This window comes from Gopherus evgoodei, chromosome 11 (assembly GCF_007399415.2).
Source record: "Gopherus evgoodei ecotype Sinaloan lineage chromosome 11, rGopEvg1_v1.p, whole genome shotgun sequence".
NCBI classification, from domain to species: domain Eukaryota; kingdom Metazoa; phylum Chordata; order Testudines; family Testudinidae; genus Gopherus; species Gopherus evgoodei.
Window position 1 is genome coordinate 42,586,141 of NC_044332.1, and position 15,871 is coordinate 42,602,011.

At 37.9% G+C, this 15,871-nt stretch overlaps 1 protein-coding gene across 2 annotated transcripts in view; it reads left to right on the plus strand.

The window, feature by feature from the left end:
- LRP2 (LDL receptor related protein 2) overlaps nt 1-15,871 on the plus strand; it is a 186,145-nt gene that overhangs the window by 92,226 nt on the left and 78,048 nt on the right. For both annotated transcript variants that reach the window (XM_030580404.1, XM_030580405.1), the window contains exons 34-40: nt 5,090-5,233; nt 6,257-6,366; nt 7,739-7,916; nt 9,122-9,335; nt 12,235-12,474; nt 13,041-13,229; nt 14,727-15,647. In XM_030580404.1, coding sequence (XP_030436264.1) covers nt 5,090-5,233; nt 6,257-6,366; nt 7,739-7,916; nt 9,122-9,335; nt 12,235-12,474; nt 13,041-13,229; nt 14,727-15,647 — 1,996 coding nt within the window. The remainder of the gene's footprint in view (nt 1-5,089; nt 5,234-6,256; nt 6,367-7,738; nt 7,917-9,121; nt 9,336-12,234; nt 12,475-13,040; nt 13,230-14,726; nt 15,648-15,871) is intronic.

Consider the following 15,871-nt stretch of genomic DNA (forward strand, 5'->3'; position numbering starts at 1 on the left):
TTCCCCCCGCAAATGAAAGTGGTGAAAATTTTTTGCCTTGTTTTTTTTTGCAGGTTTCTTCAAAAATAAAAAAAGGTGTTTTGGAAGAAAGAAACTAAAAATAGGGCTAGTAATGCAAGTTTTCCCTATAAATAAGTATTTAATTTTGTAATTAATTTGATTCAGCTATATTTATGACCCCATTTTTTTTTAATGAACTTTCAAGCAATCAAGTTTTACTGGAAAAAATAGTAGCAAAGGATGATTTTCAAAGTTTCGTGAGCAAGTATTCATGGAAACCAAAGCCCTGATTCTGCAAAATTTATTTTGCTTATTTAAACACATACATCAGTGTTTGCAGGACCAGAAACTCATTTTAAATTCACATGCTCATGTTTTTGTGACAGAAGTGATTATACTCTAATTCGGTCAGCGAACAGAAAAAACACCATGTGATTTATCTGCCCAATCACACGTAAGCAACACAGCTGGAATTTCTAATGTTCACAATGAAGGCATTAAATAAAATAAAAATCAAATAGATTTTAATCAAATAAATTCCAGTAGGACTTGATCCTGCAAGGTGCTGCACACCCTGGTTCCAGTTCAGCAAAACCCTTAAGCATGTACTTAACTTTAAGCATCTGAGTAGTCTCTTTGACGTTAATGAAACTAGTCAGGTGCTTACATTTATGCATATGCAGAATCCTTCGGCACCTTGCAGAATCAAGCCCATAATAAATGTGAGAAGGTAGTTATTGCCTCAGAGATATTCTGGGAGGAAAAAAGTGGCTACCTTAGTTAAATAAATAATTCATTTTGAATAATTTATTCAGCGCTAAAAAAATAGCAGCTATTTCATAGATCCATAGATTGCAAGTCCAGAAGGGACCATTGTGATCATCTAGTCTGAGCTCCTGTGTAACACGGGCCATAGAACTTCCCTTAAATAATTCCTAGAGCAGATCTTTTAGAAAAACACCTAGTTTTGATTTAAAAATTGTCCATGATAGAGAATCACCATTACCGTTGGTAAATTGTTTCTATGTTTAATTACTCTCACCGTTATGAATTTGCATCTTATTTCTACTCTGAATTTGTCTAGCTTCCCCTTCCATCCCTGGGCTTGTGTTATACTTTTCTCTGCTAGATTGAAGAGCCCATTATTAGATGTTTGTTCTCCATTTAGAGACTGTAGTAAGTCACCTCTTAACCTTCTCTTTGTTAAGCTAAATAGACTGAAAGAGCTCAATCACTACAAAGCCAGTTTTCTAATATTTTCATTCTTTATGGTAAAAAAAATTGGTTTGCTGATGAATTGACAAAATATTGTTTGACACACTTTCAGTAAACGTTGTTTGTCGCCCCTCCTTTTACAAAAGTTCATTATGCATCAAAGTTTCAAATTCTCTGTTGTTCACAAAGATCTCCGGTTTCAAACATAATGTTGATAGTTTCACAGAGCTGTATGACCAGACCCTCTGAGAATTTTTCAAGCTAGGAAGTTGCCTGGGAGCATGGGGACCTAAGGGCCGCATTCTGCAATGACTTACACATGTGCTTAACTTTACACACTGTGAACCGGATCCACAACCTGTATAGATTGTCGTAGCTGAAATGAAGTAAATGATGCTATCAGAGCTGGGCCCAGTGAAGGATCTGGCTCACACTGTGTATAGTTAAACATGTATATAAATTCTTGCTGGATTTGGGCTCAAGTTTGGCAGCTTGGGTCAAAAGGAAAAATATATATTTGATCACATGCAGCAATGAATGGCAAGGTGTGTGGGTGTGGGTGTTATCCTGGGTGCCTGTATGTGTTAGATACCTCTTAGTGCTCATGCATCCACAACTATTTGAGAAATGGGTGTATCCAGCACTGCACTTCTGGAAGTAGTATTATTGCTTCTATAAAAACATTGTGTTTCATCTTCAAATGTCAGAAAATTTTAAAATTAGTTATCCATTTTTAAGTAAAAAAAGACTTAAACTAATTCCTTTTGAAACATTCTCAGAGTCATTGAACAATGGATTTGTGTTTGCCATCCTCATAGTTCCTAATTGCCAGGAATTGTTAAATAAATGTATTTATTTAGACTATTTTTTCAGTAGAGAAACAGTACTGAGTTCAGGAGTCTAATTTGATCCTAACTGCTGTTTGAAAAAGATCATTGCCAGCTCTCAGCTGGCAGGTACAGCTGAAATTTACCAAAAGTCTAACAATTCACCTGAAGGCTCCAGGCTGATGTATCAGTTCACACAAGTGGCAGCTGAAATTCCAGGTGCAGCTGCAGGCTAAGTTCTGCAAATATTCTATTTCATTTGGAGTCTGCAGCTCCAGCTGGGCAAAGAGACTCAGGGTGATTATGGGACTATGCCCCCAATCCAGATCCCTGACCTCCAGTAGCCTCCTGGGCAGTCCCCATTGCCATTGGGTTATTGCCATTGTCAGTCCTGACAGGACTGAGGCACCCAGGGTGCACATACAGAGTCTTTTTATCATGGACTCTTCTCTACAATATGCATTTCTCTCGGATCTGTGTGTGTCAGCAAATTGCCTACACTTCCCTTATGTTCCTTGCTTACACCGCCACTCTTTCTTATCACCCCATTTTGGTTCTGTCCCTTGGGCTTTGCCTACCTTAGCATACTTTGTAGCTATAATTCTCCCTCCATGGTGGCAACAGTTGAGTCTGTAGTATAGACAGAGCTTAGGTAATTCCCACTTTATTGTCCAACTCTGCTTGTAGAAAGGTTAGATGACATGGTGGAAAAATACCTGAGCCCTGTCTTCACTACAGTCTTTGCTGATGGACCTACATGGATGGAGAACTACCTGGGTCCTAATTTACTCAGGATTGGAAGACACAATGGTAAAAATGCTTGAGCCTCATCTACACTAGTACTTAAAATGCTGGTAGCAATGATGCAAAAACACACGCACTAATTTTCCTAGTGAAGGCAAAGCTTGAAGTCTGCCATTTTCTTCCTGACCCTTCCTGTTCTCATTTTGTACCCCAGCTTCTGCTTGTTCATCTACACACAGCCCATCCCCACTAATTACAATTTTTGAATAAAATAAAAGGAACAAAACAAACACACCCCTCCACACCCACTCAACATACCACCAAGGTAGGTGCTGCACTATCACAGCATTCTCAGTATCCTCTGCTTATAACCCTTGACTCCCATTCACACTACTTATTCCCTATGTGTTTGCCTTCCGTTCCTTAGACTGCAAACACTTCATAACAGGTACCTGTCTTATTATATGTCTGTGAGGTGCCTAGGTAACTTTAGGTGGATCAATTAATAAATATATAAGAAGCATCTACCAGGCTCTTGAAGACTAGTGTCTTGTTTTTTATACTTTTTATTAAGGTGAAGTTACAATAAAATTTTAACATAAGACATTGTACGTTACTTTTTACTTACTCAGTGTCAGGTTAATATTCAAAGAACCTGGCTAAAGATTATGGCTTCCTGACTTGTGAGCCTTCCTTCTCTGAGTGTGCTAAAAAGGGTGATAGAATTTCTAAATATCTGTTCTCTTTTTGGCTCTCCTCTTGTGTACATACTTGGTGTGAAAGCTTCTCCACTGAAGGACAGTCCATATTTCACTATATCCCAATTCCACACAAGAAGACCCCTTTTTCACAAAAATGTGCAATACAAAGTCTTGCTGCAAACAATAAAAAATAAATTAATGTATTGTTCTGTTTAAAATGTAGACCCTTTACTGGAGCGTTAAGTAAGCAGATGAGGGAATCTATAGGAAGCCAGCATTTTGTCATAGAAGACTAGTGTTTTTACTGTGAAAAATATATTAAAGTAGGAAAAATGAGACTGGAAAACAGTACGAAAAATAATATTCTTTCTTGTTTTTCTCTTTGCCATAGACAGAGTGACTTGAGGGAAGATTAATTGTCTGGCAGTACTGTGGAGATATGCCACTTGGCTTAAGCAGGTACCACTCTGTTGAAGGCAGAGAAGTTATACCTGCTTATGACAACAGTAAATTTGACCCAGTAGCCACACAGCTGTAGCCTTTGCAGCTGATAAGATACTTGCTTTCAGAATGCCTGCATTAATGATGAGATACATTCTGCCATCAAATATCCCTGAACAAGTTCTGTAAAGTTGAAGTAAACTCAGAAAATCAACCAAAGAGCAGCTATAGTAGTCAGCTCTGTAGATCCCTGTCTGGTCAGTATACTTCCGGATGTGTCTCTGAAGACACTCCTAAGGGCCGGCTTACCTTACCACTTAAGTAACTTATGTTGCTCAGGAGTGTGAAAAAGCACCTGCCCCCCAAGTGGTGTAAGTTACATTGACTTGAGTGCTGTTCACACTGGCGCTATGACGGCAGGAGATGGTCTCCCGCCGACATAGCTTCCGCCTCTCATGGAGATGGAGTAATTATGCTGATGGGAGAGCGCTTCCCATTGGCAGAGAGCTCCTTCAGCAGACGTGCTACAGTGGCACAGCTGCATTAGTGCACCTGCGCCAATGTAGCGCTATAGTATAGACTTGCCCTGAGTGTCATCCATAGAAAGATGGCAACTGGTGTTGGAGATTCTGTAGGGTTTCCGCTCCTGGAGCAAGAGTGGGTAGGATCACTGGGATAAACTTAGTCAAGTTTCCTGACATTCTAACTGTTTTCAAAGTACAAATCTTAAAAAGTTATACTGGGGAGAAGTCCACATAATTTTCTTTTATTGTGTTTAAACTGTATCAAAGATGTTTATCACAGACCTTCCTTGAGTTTTCCCTAATAAAGTGTTCATACCATAGTATGATTATATATAACTGTGAAAGATATAGACTCCAACTTTCTATTCTAAGCTTAACAATTTTATATCCTCCAATCAGGATAGAGAGTAGTAATGTTTCTTTATATAATGTAGCTTTTATGATTTAAAATAGTATTTTTGCAGCTCTTTTGTACTGTGCATATACACATAAATTCTGCTAGCTCTGTTGGATTTGCTTTTTCTTAAGCAAACTAATACCATGTAATGGAAGTGCTTGTGAAGAGTAAGAAATATGATATTTTCTTTGTGACATTGCCATCGACACGTTCTCACTTTTCTTATCTTTTTTCCCCAAGGGTGAAATTCACAGGGTGAAGTCAGATGGAACTAACAGGACAGTATTTGCTGCAGCAGCTGTTATTGGTGCTCCTATTGGCCTGGCTTTAGACTGGATATCTGCAAACCTGTATTATAGTAACCCTGGCACACAGTCAGTTGAGGTACTTATTTGATAAATACAATTTAAAGGTGAAAGCCTGAATTTTTCTTTCAGAGACCATACATACAGTTTCAAAGCAGCAAGGAATTCTGGGGAAATATAGCTGAAAGCAGCTTTATTTTAAAACTGAGTATTAAGGACAAAAAACAGAAAAAAATACAAAATTTAGTTGCCTAAAGAGTCAAACTAAACAAATCAAACTCGAATCTGGACATATGTACATAGCCAATGTGATTTTAAAAGCAATACTTCATGGGAGCATCCATTAACCTGTGCACAGATCTACTTTTTATTCACATCAGTAAGCTCTCCGATGTTGTTTGATGCTGATAAATCCTCAGAACACTAGAGTGGAATGATGTGTTGCAGTTCTGCATTAAAGTCTAAGCTCCAAATCCTGTGCCTACTGAAATTAGTAGGAGTTTTGCCATTGGCTGCAATGAAAGAAAGTTCAGGCCCCAAATGCTTTGGTATGGTTTGATGTGTTGGGGCTCACGAGAGACTAGCTGCTTGGAAGTGGCTAAAGGATAAAAAAAACAGAGTTATTTAGAGTGGAAGGGAGAGGAGTAATAGGAATATAATGTAATGGATGATCAGGGATATCTCTGTCCAGAATAATTAAAGGGGGACATGTGATTAAATTAAAAGGAAGCTAATTTTAAACGGGTTAAAAAGAAATATTTTGTAAAGCAGCATAAAATCAACCTGAACCCCACTTAACACCTCCAGTGTTATAGTGAAGTATGGAAACAGTTTAGTAAGGATTTTAGTGATTTGTATGAACAGGGATCATTTACAGTTATACTAGCTGAATTAAGTACCGCGGGAAGTTTGTTTGAGAAGAACTTGTCAGAGGAGAGAACGCATTGGAGAAGTACAGAAGTCAGGGCTTTTTCTTCATGGTGCTTGTGTTAACTTTTTCTTCAGCTTGAACCTGTGTGGGTTCAGGCTGTCCAGGTTTTAGTCTGAAATTATACTGTCAATTCCACGTCGCAGACCCTAATTTTGCTAAACATTTATGTAGGTACTGAAGCTGCGTGGTGAAGTAAAGTACAGAAAAACTCTGATTACCAATGATGGTACCCCTACTGGAGCTGGAGTGCCAATTGGTTTGGCTGTTGATCCAGCACGAGGGTGAGTTTCCAGATAGCTTTTTTCTTTACTTATGCTTTATTTTCTAAGTTCTATCAGCTTATAGTAAATACTTTCTCAATTATTTTATTCCTCTCCTAATTTTTAGGGTTTATATGATGGGTGGTGGTGAAAATTTGTTGCAGGCATAAAATTGGCATACACAGAGTTTGTTTTATGTAAATTATATTTGGGTTGAATCAGTTAATCTTTTAAAACTATAGTTAGAGCTTAATATGTAATACAATCAATTACACGAATGCATACATTGCTGCATAGTTGCAGATTATTTTTTAATTGTCACATAACTTGAACTCTGGAGCACAGCTTTCATTTAAAGAAATTTCATCTTAAGCCATTTTGACTGCAAAGAAAATCTTCAAAATATCAACCCAGTGTAAAGTGATACAAGGATGACTGTCTGGAGCATTGTCTATAACGAGAAAAGGAACCATGTCAGAAAACATGTGAACTCACACATTTTAACTACCCTGATTTTAACATGATTTTATCTCCCCGTTCCAAAATGGCATCTCTTCATATTAGTCCATGTTATAAATATTAAGAGAATGTCTTTAGGTAAAAGTTTATTCATTTTTTTAAAACTGTTCAAGCCTAGCAACATACAAAAAAAACCCTCATAAACATTGAAAGTAAATTAGATTCTGGAGCTGGTTGGAAAATTTTTGAAAATTTATGACTGGGTGGAGAATGGTAATTCCATGTTGTGAAGAACTGAGGGTATGTCTACACTACACAGCTTTTGGTGACATGGCTATGTTGCTACAGCCATGTTGTTAAAAGTCAAGCTGTGTAGTCACTGTTTGTCGGCTCTCCTGCCGACAAAAAACTTCTACCCCCCACGAGCAGTGTTTGTGTCGTCAGCAGAAGACCACTCCTGTCGACAATGTGATGTTCACACTGGCACTTTGTCTTTCGAGGTGGGGGACAGTGTTTAATACCTCTGAAAGACAAAAGTTTTGTCATTCAATTACCAGTGTAGACATAGCCTTAGACATTTTTGGTTTTCATTCCAAAAAGGAACTAAACCCAATTTTGAAATCTCAGAATCCTCTGCAAAATGGAAATTAGCTCTGTTAGATTCTTATAATTCGCTGAGTTTTAGTAATTTAAGATGTTGTGAGTGGTTCAGGGAAAGGAAATATTTTTTCTTAAACTGTCTTTAACATGACAATGTTCCGAGAAAGTGAAACAGGTTGTTGGACCCGATTCAGCAGTCCATCCCTACTCAGAACTTATTGAAGTATGTTGCTGAGTAGCCCAGTAGAGTTAAGCATATTCTTAAATGCTTTGGTGAATTAGGGTCTTAGATTCTTACCTGCTTCTATAATTGGTGCAATAACATATGTTTCAGGAAACTGTACTGGACAGACCAAGGAACTGACAGCGGGGTTCCAGCAAAGATTGCCAGTGCAAACATGGATGGCTCAGATATAAAAACCCTCTTCACTGGTAACCTTGACCATGTAGAGTTTATTACCATTGACATTAAGGAACAGAAGTTGTACTGGGCTGTCACAAGCATAGGAGTGGTATGATTCTTTTTATATTGTTGCTGTAGTATCTATGTGCCCATTTCTGAAACCCTCAGTTGCATAAGTAGTTCACTTATTTAACTGAGAATAATCAAGTGACTAAAAGTTGCAGGCCATATATGACTGATTCATACAGTATATAGTAGCTGCTGGACTGGAATGAATCTTGCTTTTTTGAATTTCAGTGAGAGTTGAATGCCCAACTGCCTTTTGTGCCTCTCCCTCCATGGGTACTGAAACAGGACTTGAGTATGGGGAAGATACAGTAGTCTTGTTTACTAAATAAAGTATTTATCCAGTGTCCCTATGGAAGAGTGTGCACTCACATGTTCCATAACATTAAAAAAGCCATTGTGTTTCCTCCAGTGATTTTTAACTAATGGACAATTGAACCCTCTAGGGCTTCTATATCCTGCTCATATATGCTGCTGTGGGTCAGGCAGAGTCCAGAGAAATCTCTCAGTAGGAGCAGGAACATATCTTTCTGATTCATAGCTATCAGGAGTGTACCTGGGAGGTCCAGGGTCGCATTAGCTAGAACAGGCTTTCAATGAATGACATCAAAGTTTGTGAGAGGAAAGGTATGAACTATTCACTCCATTTTGCCAGTTTTATTGAACAGAGTGTATCCTTCTAGCACAGAGCTGCTCAAACTGCGGGTTGGGACCCTTCTGGATCACGAGATTATTACATGGGGGATCACGAGCTGTCAGCCTCCACCCCAAATCCCGCTTTGCCTCCAGCATTTATAATGGTGTTAAATATGTAAAAAAGTGTTCTTAATTTCATAGGGGGGGTCGCACACACAGGCTTGCTATGTGAAAGGGATTACCACTACAAAAGTTTGAGAACCCCTGGGGTAGTGGTGCCCACTTAAAAAAAAAGAAAAATAATAAAGTAGATGAAAATACTTGTGTGTGTTAATGAGACATGGGTGAGTAATATTTTTACTGACATGAACTTTGCTCTTATATAATTATATCTTTTTTATTTTCTCCAAAGTGTCTTTTATTTTAGATTGTCATAAGCTGTTTTGAAAAATGACAAGTTTGTTAAATTTTAATGGAAAGAAAAGAATAGTTCTCAAAAAAAACCAACCACAACTCTCGCCCCAAACCCAAGAAAAATGCCTAGATTTCTGTTCACAGAAAGAGTTTATCAGCATGTATAAAATTCTAATGAAATTCTAACTGATCTCTTAGATTGAAAAAGGCAATGTGGATGGTACAAATCGTGTGACCCTGGTTCTTCATCTCTCTCACCCATGGGGAATCGCTGTCTATGATTCCTTTCTGTACTATACTGATCGAGATTATGAGGTCGTTGAGCGGGTTGACAAGTCCACTGGAGCGAACAAAGTGGTGATGAGAGACAATGTTCCAAGACTGAAGTGCCTACGAGTGTATTATAGAGACAGTGAGTATTTGCTACAATTTAAAGAGGCAGTGTCAGGAAGTCTATATTTTGAAAAATCTACCATCCTCAAAACAAGAATCTGAAACATTATTAAATTGCCAACAAGACGGCATGGCAAACTGCAGACCATAAATTAGTCAGGTGGTGGTTTGAGTTTCTGAGAGCATCCTTACACATCATACAGGTGCATAGAAGTGTATAGCCGCATTCCTCAGCTTTACAGTGTTTGTCTGCTCATTTATTTTCAGTCAAATTACTAACATATACAAGAGTCATGTTTTATAAGAGCATTCCTTTGAAACCAAACTAAGTGGGTAGGGCTAATTTTAGACTTGCCAGCTTTGATGGTATGTTGATAAAACATGAATTTACTTATGGAATGTGCAGCAGGATTTATATATGTCTTTAACACAACATTTTAGTGCTATTTTGTGTTTGTAGTTATGAGATAAATTAATGTTATTGCATTGTCAAATATTTCTATTGTTCTTGTGTAAGTATCTCTATTTTAAGAGTTTCAAGATATTTATTGGAGCTCAGAGAAGATGACCATAATGGTCCTTTCTGGTCTTAAAATGTATGAATGTAGTTTAGGGTTGTTTTTGTTAGTTTTGATTTCAGTATGATTTCTAGTAGTATGGTATGGAAATAATTCAGGTACATTAACTTTCACTGCTCTGTATTAACATAGGCTGAGTTAACTTTTTCTGGAAGAGAAGGGAGTTCTGATTGATTGTAAAGATCTTTCTCACACGCATAGTTGAGATCTGAACTTCCACAGTGTCCAACAGTGTTATGCTCTAGTTTTAACGTTGGGCTCATTGCTAGTTAGTTTATTCATTTCAGTGTTCAAATGTCCTCAAGTAATTTGTAGAACTAGTTGATGAATTCACAGTGAATAATATTTTGCTGTGAATTTTAGCATCCTTTTCTACTTGCAAATTGTCCACAAGAAGTTATCAGTTTTCTCCAGTATGTGACTTTTTCAAAATTCTTCCCCATATAATTTCTGTGAATAAATCTCAGTATTTTATTAGATTATTTGGTAGTGAAATATGAAATGCAATCCATGTGGTTAATTTTCATAAGAAACATTGATCAGATGATGGTGTCACTGTTTTCTGACTGAAAGAGCACAATTTATTGAAATAAATTTCTGTGGAAATGTATTTCTGAGTTCAAAATTCAGTTTCTCTGAATGTTCTGATATTTATGTAAAATTCTGTTTTCACAAACATTCCTGGATATAGCCTCATATGCTTGAATATTCTCAGGAATAGAACACAAAGGGGTATGAATTCGTGCAATGCAAATTTAGTTTTTTTTATTTGAGGACAATCACATGAGGCATTTCCCAGCTCTAATAATTAGTTGTGCGGTTATCCAGTTAGGATTTTGCTGTTGCATCTGTTTTTACAGTAAGTTTACAGCTGTAACTTTAACTGAATAATTCATTCTGGAATTTCATGAGCTAGTTTACTTCAAATGTATATGAGTCATATCTGATCCTGAAAAAATATGCTCTACTGAAGATCTCTTCATCTTAGGTGAAAGGAGTCCAGACGCTTATTTTATTATTAATATTTATTTGCCACGGTTCAAAATGATTAAGATTCTTACTATTGCTTCTTATTGTTATTAGTCACTTTCCTGATAAGCTTGTGGCATGCATACATTTTATTCTAGAACAATGAGAGTTTGTAATGAACAGCTGCACTATTTTTTAAATGTCATTTCTGATTCTATAAGGCTATATATTCAGTTGGCATGTGGAGTTCCAGATCTTTCATCAGACATGTTGCAGGCTCATTAGTGTGTAAGTTACTCTTATGGGTTAGACTCAATACAATCTCAAGCTGAAGTATTGTTTTGAGACAGGACAGTTTTACAGAATCTAGCCCCAAATAAAGCCCTGACACACCTTCGTTCTAGATTTTGATTTCTAACCTCAGTATTAATCCTTTAAATAATTACGGTCCCAATCAACAAGGTACTGAAATGTGTGTGAAATTTTAAGGTGTGGGGAATTACTCATGTACTTTAAAGTTAGCAGTGTGCTTAAGTAGCTTACTGAATTGGGGCCAAAATGGCTCTGTCAGTGAATACCTACTTTTGGCCACAATAGATTAAATTTCTGCTAAAAACAAACCTGTCAAACAAAGAGAAGGAAATAGAGTTTAAAATGCACTATTGCATGGTTTGTGCTGCTGTCAGTGGTAGTGATCCATCATCTTCTGACTTCACATGCATCAAAATTCAGTTAATATTGAATGTTAGACATTAAGCTTAAAAAACCAACAAAAAAAAAACCACCACCCAAACCATAGCCCACTCAGTTAACTGGGCCAGAACGTCTGTAGAAATCTATTAGTGGTCACAAATTGGATTTTTCTCTTTTTGGCCTCCTAGTTATTATGAGTGATTCCCTATTTTTAAGTATGCTTATATTGAACTCTGAGAGCCATATGTGGTCTCCAATTCCTCTTCTTTTTTCTTTTTTCTAAAGACATGCATGACATAGGACAGTCTTTTTTAGAACTCGTGGATCATTTGGACTGATCCATTCTTATTAAATAGAGAAACATGTAAATAGATGGAAAACAGTTTTTCAGGAGATTCTTTAAAATAAGAGTTGGGGGTGGGTGGGAGAGGGAGGTGATTCTATTAAAAAAAAGGGTGGGGGAGGAGGGATAGCTCAGTGGTTTGAGCATTGGCCTGCTAAATCCAGGGTCAGGAGTTTAATCCTTGAGGGGGCCATTTAGGGATCTTAGGCAAAAATCTGTCTGGGGACTGGTCCTGCCCTGAGCAGGGGGTTGGACTAGATGACATCCTGAGGTCCTTTCCAACTCTGATATTCTATGATTGAGGTTTTACATGCATCTGTTTCTTTCTGACACAGATTCAGCTGGTTCCTCAAATGGCTGCAGTAACAATATTGGAGTTTGTCAGCAGCTTTGTCTGCCTGTGCCTGGTGGACTATTTTCCTGTGCCTGTGCCACTGGCTTCCAGCTAAATCCTGATAACAGGACCTGTTCCCCATATAGTTCCTTTGTAATTGTTTCCATGCTGTCTGCAATTAAAGGATTTAGCTTAGAGACATCTGATCACTCTGAAGCCATGGTACCACTGGCAGGAAGAGGTATGTGAAGATTGTAGTAGATGAGAAAAATCTCTTTATGTCTATTGTGGTTATTTTCTGTTAAAGATTTATAATGCTCTGGTGATTGCTTACCTGACATATGGTATACTTAACAACAAGACTAATATACTGAATAAGAATATTGCCTAGGCATCATGCCATGGAGGTAAGGAATGTATAAAATTCAGTGGCAATACCTGATCTCCACATAAAGGCCTAAATTTTCAGAAGACAACCACTTTTTGCAGATGTAGTTTGTGATTTTAATTGTAGCACACTGTAATAATCAGCCTTTATTAGTTTAATATTCTCATGCACTATTTTAAATGTTGAACTGTGGAGCCATAATAATACGATGCTCTGCACATTAACAGAGAAGCCAGTTATATGATCTTATCTAAATGTTTACATATAAAGAGTACCATGGCAATGTAAATTGATGGTAGATTTTATGCCATTAGATTGTAAACCTCAATTCACTTTTCATTGCAAACAACATAAACCACAAATTTTAAATAAAATACTTTATATTAAAAATAATTGGTTGCTTTTTAAAAATGTTTCAGGACGAAATGCACTTCATGTGGATGTTCACATGCTTTCTGGTTTCATTTACTGGTGTGACTTCAGCAGCACTGTTTCTTCTCAGAATGCAATACGTAAAATTAAGCCGGATGGTTCTTATTTTAGAAACGTTATTACAGATGGAATAGGACGAAATGGAATCCGTGGCATTGCAATTGATTGGGTAGCAGGTAAGCAGAACTGCCGCACAGCTGAATTTATAATAAAGGTTTCTCTGTATATGTTGTTGGAATCTTTAGACTAATTATATAGAAAAAAAACTCATGGAAACATTTCAAAGGGAAACCATGTGTGCTTTTAGCTAGAGCTGTATATGCAGAGTGGTTTTAAAATGAAAAAAATGTGTGAAGGGCAGCAGTCCCATTGATTACAGTTGGAGTTGAATTAACAAAGTAGAGGACAGAATTTGGCTTTAAGCTGTAGACTTAAAACCATACTTTCCAATTAATACTACAAGTTAAAATCAAACAGCAAGTTATAATTAATGCAAATACCAACTTTTCAGAAAGCATTTATTAGTTTAACACTAACCAGGAGATCTTTGTCAAGTGCATACATTCGTTTTTGATTCTTTGGTGTAATTCCTTCTGGGTGTGTCTACGCTGCACCCGCCTGTTGGTAGTGTGTGGTGCACATACACATGGGTATAAGTAGCAGTATAGACAGTGAGGCATGGCTTAGGTTAGTAGACTACAGACATGCCTGAAGGGTGTGGGCATGTACCTGACTGTGTACCCTGCATGGCTCTCTACACGCCCAAACCCTGCGTCCCCACCTAAACTGCTGTTTTTAACAGCGTAATGTCATGCTGCTGGAGCCTTTCCCTGCTCCAGGAAAAGACTCCAGTTGTGTAGAAAGATTCTTCCAGCTCCTTCCCCACTGCAGAAACTCTTCACCACTGGGAAAGTCTCTGGTTCCCTGCTGCAGAGAAAGACTCTGGCAGTGGGGAAAGGCTCTGCCAGCTCCCTACTGCCAGAGCCCTTCTCCACAGAAGGGAACGACTCCAGCAGTGGGGAATGGCTCTTGCAGGGGAAGGCTGCAGGGAAGGACTCAGCCTTTCCTCATCTCAGTGAAAGGCTCCATCAGCAGGGAGCTGCTGAAGCATTTCCCCTCTGCCTTCCCTCTCCCAGAGCCCATCACTGGCATGTGTAGCTACACACCTCAAGGTGGATGTGAAGTGTTTTTCACTGTGGCATGTATTACACATATACTACTTGCCACCAACAGTGGTGTGTATATATAGACGTAGTGTCTTTAGTTTCAAATAAAATACTAAGAAAATTTTTAATGTTGATTTGAAGCCATGTAATAAAACAAGACCTTTGAACTAAATACATTTTGTTATATGAAACCATGATGATGACCTATATGAGTGGGCCAAATTCTGTCTCAGTTATGCCTGTGCAGCCCACTGAAGTTAGTATGGATGGATGAATGAATCAAGGACAGAATTTGAATAATGTTATTTTGTGGTATTGTTTGTCTATTTCTTCACAGTTAGGCATCTATATTTAAAATTCTTTCCAAGGATGCAAATGCCCTAACTGGCTAAATACTTTTTGCTTATCATAATTTTATGATTCATTTTATGATCACCAGTTGAAGGTATCAGCTTGTGTTTCTCTGATTTTGAATTAAATTGTATTTAATATTTTTTTTAAATACAGGAAACCTTTATTTTACGAACGCTTTCCTGACAGAGACTTTTGTAGAAGTTTTGCGTTTAAACACTTCTTATCGACGTGTTCTCCTGAAGACCACAGTGGATATGCCAAGGCATATAGTAGTAGACCCAAAAAACAGATACCTCTTCTGGGCAGATTATGGACAGAATCCAAAGATTGAACGTGCGTTTCTTGACGGCAGCAACAGAACAGTGCTTGTGTCTGAAGGCATTGTCACACCACGTGGCTTGGCAGTAGATCACAGCAATGGCTATGTTTATTGGATTGATGATTCTTTAGATATGATTGCAAGAATTCAGCCTGATGGGGGTGAAGCAGAAATTGTTCGCTATGGTAGTCGCTACCCAACACCATATGGCATCACTGTCTTTGAAAATTCTATGATCTGGGTGGACAGGAACCTGAAAAAAGTCTTCCAAGCCAGCAAAGAGCCAGGCAACACTGAGCAGCCAACAGTTATACGAGATAATATTAATTGGCTAAGAGATGTTACCATTTATGACAGCCGTTTTCAACCACGGTCTCCCCTCAGTATCAACAACAATCCTTGTTTGGAGAACAATGGAGGTTGTTCCCATTTGTGTTTTGCCTTGCCTGATCTGCAAACACCTAAATGTGGGTGTGCCTTTGGCACACTAGGAAGTGATGGAAAGAGATGTTCCATTTCAACAGATGATTACTTGATTTTTGCCCTTGAGAATGCACTTAGAAGCATACAGCTCGATCCTGAGAATCACAGCCCCCCATTTCGCACAGTGAATGTGTTAAGAACTGCAGTGGCTCTAGATTTTGACAGCATGAACAATAGAATATATTTTACACAAAGTTCTCCAGCTGGGACAGGAAAAATCAGTTACGTTAATATTTACTCAGGAACTGGCACTCCAACTATAGTTGCGTCAGGTAAATGCCATTAAACTTGATCTAAACTAACAAGATATTAGCAAGATAGGCTTATAGCACCTGATTACTAGTTAAATAATTTACAGTATGTTTATTCTAATGATCAAGACAGATTGTTGAGTTAAGATATTCTCTTGAAAGCTTCTGTTGACATTTCTGTTTAGTTTTTTCTCCTTTCAGGTTCTTACTCCATCTTTATCAGCACTCACGCAAACTATGAAAGT